Raw genomic sequence first — 11272 nt, forward strand, 5'->3', positions numbered from 1 at the left:
CAGTCCAGAGGGCAAGTAGCTCAGCGAGGGCTTGGGGGTTGTGGGGAGCAGGGCGACGCGGGAATGGTCTCCTGCAGCTGCACTGATCAAAACAGATCACGAGTCAGTCGCTACTTGAGGGGAACCGGGGCCATATGACCCAGTCTCCAGTGCTGGTGAGTGTTTCTTGTTAGGATTTCTGGGGCTCGCCACATCCCTCGCATCATTACGGGTTAGTTTGCCCACAGAACCGCTAATTAAGAGGGGATTTGTGTAATTGTGCCTTCTGCTGTGTCCCATCCGGCACATGCAATTTACTGTCAGCCCTCTGCCAGCTTTTACACTTGTCCAGAGAGGCGTACCCCATTTATACACACATTCTGCTGCACATGTACCAGCAGCCACAGCTGGGGATCAATGCCAGTGCCATGGCAATGTCTTAAAAGACACTGTGCTGCTGATTAAAGTCTGATTGTCCATTTAATTTCATGAGAGCTTTCAATACCTAGCCAGCGATAAGGGCTGTCCCAGTGCTTCTCCAGGACGGACTGCTTTAAGAAACTGTAAATACAGGTTTTGTAATTATACCAGACCACTGAAGACTTTTAGTACTTTAATTAGCTCTTACATATATATGCATAACATATACAGTTCCCATTTTGGAGAAGTTATCACACATGCACACACCTCCTCATAACATTCTGTGTTATGCAGCGGTGTTTGTGGCCAACTCACCATAGGTGTTGCTGGCTCTGCCCACTTTCTGGAAGAGTGATGGACCAGCGCCCGACTGGGGCTGCCTCCTGGCTCCCTACCCACAACCAGATTTCAAGGACTGCTTGTCACAGATGGAAAAGTAAGTGGGTCATTCTACATAAGCTTGCCATTTTGCATCCCTCTGGTAACGAAAAAAATTTTTGGCCAATATAAATATCTACTTTTATTGTTTTTAGGGATATGTTTAATGGTGCATTTATTACATTTCATGAAGCTTTCAGAATAAGTTAATATTTTTTAAGATTATACAACACAGTTGCTTTTGAAAAATAATCATAAAAGTGGATAAACGGAAAGCTTGTGTAAAATGATCCAACTTCTTTCCACTCCGTTGTTGCTTCTTTTCTGTTTCCCCTCCACATTTTCTTTCCATAAACCTGAATGTGTAGCAGCCCGAGCCACATTCATCCACTGAATGTCTTGCATACTACTCTTAGCATTAGAAACGTTTAGATTTGTTTACATTTGGATGAGATTAAATTAATATTTTAGTATAAACTGACTTGCTGTCAGGAGAATTGCAACAGAAGCGTGCACACAACAGAGAGAGGGGAAACAAGCTGCACACAGCCGGCAGACACAAATAAAAACAAAAAATCTGAAACCCTCAACATCATTCCAGTACGTGATCTTTTTTAGTATCAATGTAGTACACGGTTTAGAATGTTAATTGACTCCTCCGTAAATATTTAAATAATTAAAAAGTTACACTTCAGCTTTTTGCGAGTGAGATTTTTAATACATTGGAAGGAAAAAAAATCCACTCGTCTGTCTAGAGGGCTTGAAAAAGATAAAAGAAAAAGAATGGGTTTCATAGAGCCGTAGTCATTAAAAGAATCTGAAAATAGCAACTCGCTATCATCTGTTCTCATAGCACGGGTCAGGAGCTCTGACACCTCCAAAATTCCTCCTGTCAGGGTAGGGGGCCATTTGTATTCTCTCTCATTAGGCAATTTGACTAATGACCTGCCGTGGCTGCAGAGCTACTGAGGGACCCGAAGCCTCGCGCCCTCTCTCTTGCAGCAGCCTGAACACACACACCCTCTATTGGAATGGCACAGATGGCATGCCCGGGCGACAAAATAAACTACAATATGTCTCCGAGATGCTGTCAGGCCTGGGCACTATTTCTCATGTCATAGAGGGGCTAAGGGCTGTGAGTGGGCATAGGGGGTCCTCCTCCAGCTCTCTGTTCATCTACTCACCATTATCTGCAGAGGTGACAGAGAGCGGGGTCTGCAACTAGAATAGCATTTCCATGGTCTGCATAAAGAATCCGCCTCAAATTGAGAGTCACAACGACAGGAAAGGTATTGCGATGTCTAGCCTGGCTACACAAAGAGAAAAGGCAACATCCAATTGTTTGGGATATGAAATACAGCAGGATCCATATAAAGCTCTAACTTGTTTTTGAGCGGCTTTACTTCATACGTCTTATCATTATATGGTACCAAACAATAGAAATCAGCTCAACCATGAGTACAAAGTTCTAGTAGATGCTCATTTGCAGATTATTGCCCTGACTGTGACTTTCCCACTTAATCCAGGTGTGAGACCGATTCACCCCCAGTAATCGTACCAGACAGAGATGAATGCAATTCTGCTGAATTAGTGAAGTGAAAAATAAAAGTTCATCAACATTCCTGAAGTGTTACTCTTGAGTTTTGGTTCAGGTAATATGGGGTATGCTCGATCACCCACGCATATTTTTCCATCAGTCAGTGTCGTAGCGCAACTCGCTGTGGTTAACGTGTGTGTATGCTCGCCTGTGTGCAACGGCCGTGTCTGTTAGAACCATGGAAACGCAATGTATGGCGCTGCTGAAGTCCTGTGTGACAGTGCATCCAACAATGGAAGAGTGAGGGATTAGTGCTCAGCCCAGCGTACGAGGGAGCCCTTCCCGCCCTGAAACAGCCATTCATCTGTGCCCAGGGGCTGCAGATGACAATGCAGCCATTGCTCATCGCACCTGACGGAGTCATTAATAAGGCAATGATCCACACGGGGCCTGTGCTGACTCCGTTCTTTACACTACAATCACTCAAGCCACAGGGTCCTCCTTACTTAACGCCACCTCTGCGCTCACCACCATCATTATCATCATCATCATGATAGTCATTGTACCAAAAATTCCTGCCAGATGTTTTCATATTGACTGCACTCACACATACTCCAAAAGCCAAATAACTACCCAATTCCCCACACTGCAATACAATCATGAGGTAATGGACTGTAGCCTGGTCATTTGAGCAGCTAGAACATGCTTCATAGAGGGATTCCTGGTCAGAAGATTGGATTTACATTATTTCTGCCCTTTGCACCTTCGGATTTCTCCATGGTATCCATTTCTTACCACCAAGTCATCTCCGGCGCCTCTCCATTTATCTGGATGTAAGATAGCCTCTCTAGTATAGATGGTGGTGGAATACAAAGTGAGATCTGGTTTAAAATGTAATCCTTGAGCAATAAAGAAACTCTGTGGCCTTCAGCTCTGCATTCATCTGTCCGCGCCACGCAGATCCATCAGCAGCTACAATCTTGGCTTCCCGTTGCTGGCTATTGATTCAAATGTATTCTCCCTGCCTGCCTGCCTCTGCCTGGCGATGGTGCTCCCAGCGACACGGTAGTGCATGTTTGTTCACTTGTTTTTATGAGCTTAAACAAGTCGTTGGACCTACCCATTGCTTTGGTTTGTTAGATAGCCACAAAGCCAAAGGCGCTACATGGAGGTTGGTGTAAAGGCTGGGGCATTGAGGAGTCCTTGGGTGAGTGGAAAGGGAGGATAATCCTTTCACTCCTTGCACTTTGTGAGCCATGCTAGTGACAAGGCTAAAGGGATGGTCGGTTGGTCCACCACTTTGACCCAGATTAAAATATCTCAACAGCTATTGGATTACCATATCATTTTGTATAGACATCCATGGTTCCTAGACACAATCCTATAATTTTAGTGATCCCCTATCAAGAGCCATCATGATGTTGATATTTATAGTTTTGAGTTAAATATTTCAGGAACTAATGGATGAATTCCAATTAAATATGGTACAGACACTAATCCCTTCAGGATGAATGGTAATAACTTTGGGGATCCCTTAGTTTTTCATCTAACGCCATCATCAGGTCAAAATGTCAACTCTTTCAATACTTTGGTTAATGACTGGCAACATTTTAATTTGTAATGTGTGGTGCTAGTTATTAAAAGCTAACATGTCAAAGTAGCATGGTGAACTTGGATAACATTTAACCTGATTATCATGAGCCTGTTAGTATAGCTGTTATTTTCAGTAGAGGTTCGCTTACAAAAAGCACTGCTGTGCCCCTGTACAGCCTCACAGAGAGGCTAGCACGGCTGTGGACTCTTGTTATGACTACGTTTCTACTGTGGGAGGTTATTTGGAGCCAAAAACTAAATAAGCTTCCCTGTGGTCACGGGTGTGAAGGTCATGCTTTGATTACAAAGATCACATTCTACTTCACTTGTGTGGAAAGTGCCAAACCAAGGATCAGTGTATTAACCATGAAAGGAAAGCAAGTCACATTAGTGTCAAAGTGAGGTAAATTTTAGAGTTTCATACTTTATAATATTGCTGTGAACAGGAAAGACCAAAAGGAGTGTCCGCTCCAAAACGATGACTCATGAACAGCTTTGGCCCACATTGTGAGTTCCTTTTCCTGTGCCAGAGGCCTGATGGACTGTGGGTAAAAGGACACCAGTTGGAAGCTTGGCCTCTTGATATTTGGGGTCTCTTATCTCGAAGCCAACGGCAGCAAGTTTTGTGTCTCCAGATTTTGGAGTTTTATAATGAAGCCAAGCAGCTGCAGTTTTCCCTTCAGTCTGGAAACGAGAGGCTTTGTGTCCCTTGTCACCCTGTGTTAATTTGGGCCCTAATGTATTTTATAAACAAAGAGCTGCTCTCTAGCCTGACAGTCGTGACACCTTGATTCCAGTGCAGGATGCATGCAGTACGGGGTTACACCATTAATAATCAACTGGCAGCCATCACACCATTTTAACCACGATCATTATGATAAAGGGCATACACTTAATTACAGGCCTGCTTAATTATAGCTCTGTTGAAGCTCGTTTGTTTGGTCAAATGCTAATTATACCACCACGCTCTTGGCAAGTCCTCATTTCAATCCACTTTTTGCCGGCTGAACAGTGTGGCTTATTTTCATGCAAATTTGATATCTGGTGAATGTTTTGTCTCTCTTCTTTCCGCTTTTCTGTGCCTTGTGTGAGCCTGTCTTTGTTTCCGAGGTGAACATCTCTCAGACAAGACGGAATCGGGAATAATCAAGAGTAATTAAACTGGAAGAGGGTTGAGAAAGGGCTGGGCTGGAGGAGAGAGTGGAGGTGCTCAAATACAGTGCAGAATAATAAAGCCTTTCATCTTCTCTCCATAGACGGAGGGAGGGGAGGTGTCGGGGTGGCTGGGGATGTTGATAGCTTTGCTGTTTTATAAACCCACGCTTAGTCTTGTGGAAATGCTCAGGATCAGGGATAGGGAGTAATATATATATATTTATTTGTCAACCTTAAACTTTGTTTTTTCCTTACTTTTTTGCAGCTCTGGACGATGTGCCCTTTGCGATCCCTGAGAAGTTTTATGAAAACCGGAGAGAGGTAAAACTTCTTTAACAAACAAGTGATCAACTTCATTATTGCTTAATTGCAAATAATGTGAGAGTGGTTATGAATGTTACTGTACAGCTTCTCTTCCTGCAACCTGTTGTGAAGTATGGGCCATATGTTATGATATTTGGTCCTTTTTCATAGTTTGCAGCCATTAGTCCTTCCTCCTCTCCTTTCCTGCCTTCCTCTTCCTCTTTCCTTTGCACTCCTTTTCCTTCCTTTCCTTTCCTTCAGACTGAGTGATGAATGCGTGCAGTCAGGCAGAGCTGGCTCAATGCAGTCCATTTGGCGGGCTGGCGGCAGTTGTCACTATAGCCCCGTTTGTATTGACACTGAGAGGGAGAGGATTAAAGATTTTAAGCATGCTTACTTAGCCATGAGCCTAACCGCCATGTTTCTTGTGTGTTTTTTTTTTTCTTCTTCTTCTTCCTCTCCCTCCTTCCTCTCCCTGCTTTTTGATTTCAGATGCAGCAAGTCAATTTAATGGGCATTACGATCAAATCCCTGGCAGAGATCGAGGAGGAAGTGAGTAGAGGCTGCAACGCTCGGCTGCCACTGACGCCGCTGGCCCAGAATGCAAAGCAAACGGTCTTGGGGTTGTAATTAAGTGTCTGAGACAGCGAGGCCCTGTTGGCTCCACTAAGCCCCAATTGAATAAAAGCATGGCCAGGCTAGGCAGCCATTCTCTCTCTTAAAAGCTCCGTCTCCTGTTCCAAAACACTTGACTTTTATTCCTCAATTCTACTCTCAAACAGCTCAATCTAGCACCTTGCACAGTGCTCTAGATCCCCGGGCCCTTTTTCTGGTCAGATTATGCACGTTTAAACTTTTCAAGTTTCCAATCAACCTCATCTTGAGTAGTGGAAAAAAAAAAAAAAAAAAAAAAAAAAGTTAGAGATCATGCAGAGCAAATGAAAGCGCTACAAAGTTCTCCCTATTTCTGATGAAACACTGTAGCCTGCAGGCATTCGTAGGAGTAAAAATCATCTGTGTGCAGCCCATGTGTTTGTGTGAGCAAGAGAAAGAAAGAGTTGGTTTGTGTGTGTGTGTGTGTGTGTGTGTGTGTGTGTGTGTGTGTGTGTGTGTGTGTGTGTGTGTGTGTGTGTGTGTGTGTGTGTGTGTGTGTGTGTGTGTGCTTTAAAGAGAGTGACAACCCCCCTTCTCTCTCATTAGCACGGTATCTTGGTATCAGAACTGCCAGGAAGTGACAGACCACTGTAAAAAGAACAGGTGCTGTTGGGTTTGAGATGTGTTACAGAGCAAACACTCCCTCATCAAACCGGGTGTCTGTTCTGCACTCTGCCTCTGTCTTCTGTCACATACTATCCAAATCACACGGAGTCGCCATCTTGTCATATGGTCATCTGAATGAAGCTCATTGTCAGCGCAGGTATTAATGGCGTGTATGTGTATGTGTATGTGCGTGTTTTTCCAGGGTGGAGACAGGCTGGCTGCTCATCCTATATGCTCTTGTCTTTTCTTTTTTTTCTTTTTTTTTCCCTTCCTCCTCTCCTCTCCTTCGCAGAGAGTGTGATTAGCAGGAGGACACATGGTGAGCTGAGCTGGGGAAGGGAAGGGAAGGGGCATGAGAAATCATTAATTACAGCCGCGCTGGAGCTGATGAAGTAAATGTGAGATAGTGTAACACACAGGATTTAGTGAAGTGGACGACAGCACAAGATTAATGGTGGGGCCAGGCTGATGAGGATGAAGTCACAGCTTAGCTTGATAATTAGTTTCCAAGTGGAAACATCCCTCACCATTGTGTTATTTTTACTTCTCTTCTGTTATTATCATCCCACACTGAAATCTGCAGAACAAGGAGGGAAATGTAGTCGCAGTGATATTCTCGCAAACATGCTGGGCAGCAGAGGTGTTTTTTTAAGAAAGTGATGCCTGTCTGAATTATCGTATTGTCTTTCTTTTCTTTGTCTAGTTTTGCTTGTTTTTCTCTGTCAATGTTACACTATAAATGTAATGTCCACAATGTGTTCTGTACTCAAGGCCTCTGCAGAAGTAGCAGCTCATCCATGCTAATACAAAACTCAAAAAAGTAGCATTATAGAATTTCAGAAAAGCTCTTTTTTAGAAATACATTGTGCCATAGATTTCTGAATATTTTAGAACGTTATCTTCTTCTGTTGTCCAGAAGAGGTCACTGTCTGTGCTAAACTGAGGAGCTTTTTTTAAACCCTCTTCAAAAACTGGAGGCGCTTTCAGCACAGAAACCTAATTGCCTCTTTTCTAAACCCATGAAAAAAATATAGATTCATGAAAGAGATGTATTACCAAGAATTATACATATGCACATGTAATTGAGGAAAACTGTTGTAATCACATCCACAGTTGTAGATAAGACCATTTCCTAACAGGCATCACTTAAGCCATGTCTCGGATGATGTTGGTTCCAGCAATTAGGCATTCTTTTCATTTCCCAAATGACTCACAAAACTTGCGGATATTATAATTGCTTTTAGCCACGCATATCTAATTTGTGTCTTTTTAAGTGTTAATTAGTACGCGATTTAAAGTGACATCTTTATGTAGTTTGCTCTGCTGAAAAATGTTGTTGGCGGCTGGCTAATGATTTTCAGAGGGAGTATGCTAGGGTGGAAATGCACACATGACAAGATTTTCATTAGCACCTATGTATGATGGGCTCTCAGTTTTCATAGGGAGTTATCAGTGTGTGTGTGTGTGTGTGTGTGTGTGTGTGTGTGTGTGTGTGTGTGTGTGTGTGTGTGTGTGTGTGTGTGTGTGTGTGTGTGTGTGTGTGTGTGTGTGTGTGTGTGTGTGGGTGGCCATGCGAATGTATGGAGGGACAGTAGTGTACAGGGGGTACGTGAGAGGTGTGAGAGGGAGAGCTCCAAATAGAGGTGGAATTAATGAAGACAACATGTCACATATTTTTGGCAGTGGAGCAGGGACAGGAAATGAAGCTCTGCTCATCTGGGTGACTGCCGCCCATGTTCTAGTGTGTCACTGTCCTGTCAGCCTGTGTATAAAACTGGCAGACATTGATACATGCTCTCCCTGATAACACCCCATTCCCCCATCCATCATCCACACACACACACACACACACACACACACACACACACACACACACACACACACACACACACACACACACACACACAGAGACACTAAAACACAGGATTATTTATTTACTGTGCCAGATGTTGAGACTGAATTTTTGTGTGGTGGGGGGCTGAATTTCTTCACAACTAACAGGCTTGTGATACTTGACAGGTTGTGGGTAACTTGCAGCTTCCCCTCAAGTAGATGAGAATCAGGGAAGGTGGTATTTTGATCGAGAACCCGGTCTGAGCCTCTGTGGCTCCGTGGCTTCTGTTGGAGATTTGGAAACTTATTTCAGTGATCATACAGCATCACCTAGTGCTGTTCTGCAGTAATACAGCTGTCTAACTCGGTGAAGTGAGCAACACTTTGTGTCACAAAACTGCTCCCAACACAAAGTCATTATATGTTACAGTATAACCATCATCTAATCAAACATTATGCTTTTTATTACTGTAGATTATTCAATTGCCATAGTCACATTGCTTAGGAGCTTTGTCTTTCTTTTGATCATTTATTAAAGATTTGGATTTATATAATAGGTTTTTGAAAAAGGATTATATTAACTTATAAGTCTGAATACTTCTGGGAACTGCTAATGTTTTGGGGGAATATCGAATGTCGATACAGATTCCAGTACCTCAGCTCAGGCTATCTGCTGATACCGAATAGAAATCCAATACCAGTGATCTCTTTTCCATGCTCTTCAACATCTGTATACCTCCAGAGTGCAACTCAGAAACCATTGTTATGTGAGGTAACTTGAGGCCAGAGTTTGCTGTGGACCTAAAGTGAATGAAACTGATAGGAGCACTGAGTTTTGGAATAATATTAACAAAGAAATAATTATTAACTTGGATCTGTCACATTATGGCCTGTAGGTCAGTATCAAGGCCAAGAGCGATCTGGCATTTCCTTTGGCCCTAGAATAGTGTTATCTCCATTTCTTATGTTTGTTTTTGCCAAAATAAACTTCTGACACTAAAATCTGAAAGTTCTTCTCAATTTGGTACCAAAATATTTTTTTAACGATAGCAGGGAGTTAAAATCATGATGTATAGAATCAGTGTAACGGTGAAAATCACACACTTTCCTGCCTTTTTTAAATGCAACATAAGCCGAGAATGTTGTCCATAAGTCATGTCCATGCCATGCCAGAAGGGGGCACTGTTTGTTTGTATTTTTTCTCAATCTTGCTGAAGGCTTAATTTTAGGCCTGTAGTTTCAGAGTGGGGGAATAACATTCAATCAGTACATTTTTATCTAATGTTGAACTTAATATCAGTAAATAACATTCATAGAGTTGCTTAAATTATTGTGGCAGTTCTCAGTTTCATTTTATAAACACTTTATAAATGTTTTTTTATTCAGTTCTTTGATATTAATCATTAAGATGATACAGGATAATTATGTTTATTTTCCTGTTTTGATAACATTCTCCTATTTATGTGTGTACTTTTTTTTCTCATCCCTCTGCAGTTTTACTACAACTTCGCCACAGAGTGGAGCATTGCTGTGTAACTTTCTACCCAGCGTTCAAACCCCGGCAAACAGATCCACGTCAACTGAAACACTACAGATGGATTACTTAATGTAGTAAATAATGTAGTATCGAAATTAAGTTCAGGATGCACTGCAAATGTAAATTGTGTAATTTCAGACAGAAAACGCTTTTTAACAATGATTCAATACTAGAATTTTTCAATACTAGTATTTTTGATAATGTACTGTGCACATACATTCTTAAAACATTTTCAACTTATTTATCCTGACCTCTAAATTGTATGTTCTGTCTTATCTTACTTAGATAGTCCCACAATAAATGTCTTGACCAAAATAAACCCAGCTAATTCATATCCCTAAACAGATGAATTAATAAAAGTCTGTTTGCTGTGACTCACATTTTGTTAATCAGAGCAACAGGGCAGTGCCAACAGTGAGGAGCAGTCAGGGAGGACAAAAGGGAACAGAGAAGCAGCCTCGTCACACGCAAACATGCTCCCTCTGATGTTCATTTTCCAGCGGAAGAATCTATCCATCACAAAGTTCATCATGAGCAGCGTGCAGCAATAACAAGCTTTGAGACGCAGGAGCCTTTTACCAAAGACGCCCGCCCACGTCAGCAGTGACTCCTCTCCTGAGTCAGGTCTTTAAGAAGAGAAAATAACACGTTTCAGCTTTCTGAATATCTTATTGAATATGTTGTTCTATATACAGCTGTATGGAAAATGGTTTGGAAAGAAAAGCAGAAAAATTTACTTTATTTTTTTATTTTTATATCCACCAAGTCTTATTTTTCTAAATATCCAAAGCACAAGAAAATGTTTTTTTTGTTCAGAAGCAGAATTTACACTTGGATACCAAAACATCACTAGTTTCTTACTCCTGCTCACATGTGTCATTTGCAACTAATTGAGTTGTCAGAATCCATTTGCACATTTTTGCAGGTCTAATACATATTAGAAAACTCATTAATGGATTAATTTCCCTGTTGTTAAATTGGCTTTGTGAACTTATTGATTCTGCTAACGATGCACAAATTGTATTTCTCCTGGATTTTTGGATTTCACAGGTGTTTGATGAAGCGTACCGCAGCTGACAACAATCCACGAGCGTTTGTGTTAACTCCTCTGTTCTGCTGCTGAAATCAGAGCGACGGTCTGAAGAATCCTCTGCAGAGGAAACAGCTTTCACGCTCATTCATGAAGGTGACACTCATGTCGGTGAAGCCCTTGAGAACAGTGACAGGCTGCGACAGCCCTCCTCCCTGCTGTGCATAGAGTGCACATATACAGTGTG

General features: G+C 42.1%; 1 protein-coding gene across 4 annotated transcripts in view; it reads left to right on the plus strand.

Annotated features, from left to right (window-relative positions):
• mvb12bb (multivesicular body subunit 12Bb) overlaps nt 1-10944 on the plus strand; it is a 32151-nt gene extending 21207 nt beyond the window's left edge. For all 4 annotated transcript variants that reach the window (XM_054611123.1, XM_054611124.1, XM_054611122.1 and 1 more), the window contains exons 8-10: nt 5328-5383; nt 5858-5917; nt 9953-10944. In XM_054611123.1, coding sequence (XP_054467098.1) covers nt 5328-5383; nt 5858-5917; nt 9953-9994 — 158 coding nt within the window. In that variant the 3' untranslated portion in view covers nt 9995-10944. The remainder of the gene's footprint in view (nt 1-5327; nt 5384-5857; nt 5918-9952) is intronic.
• The last annotated feature ends 328 nt before the right edge of the window (nt 10945-11272 follow it).

This window comes from Anoplopoma fimbria, chromosome 13 (assembly GCF_027596085.1).
Source record: "Anoplopoma fimbria isolate UVic2021 breed Golden Eagle Sablefish chromosome 13, Afim_UVic_2022, whole genome shotgun sequence".
In the NCBI taxonomy this organism is placed as follows: domain Eukaryota; kingdom Metazoa; phylum Chordata; class Actinopteri; order Perciformes; family Anoplopomatidae; genus Anoplopoma; species Anoplopoma fimbria.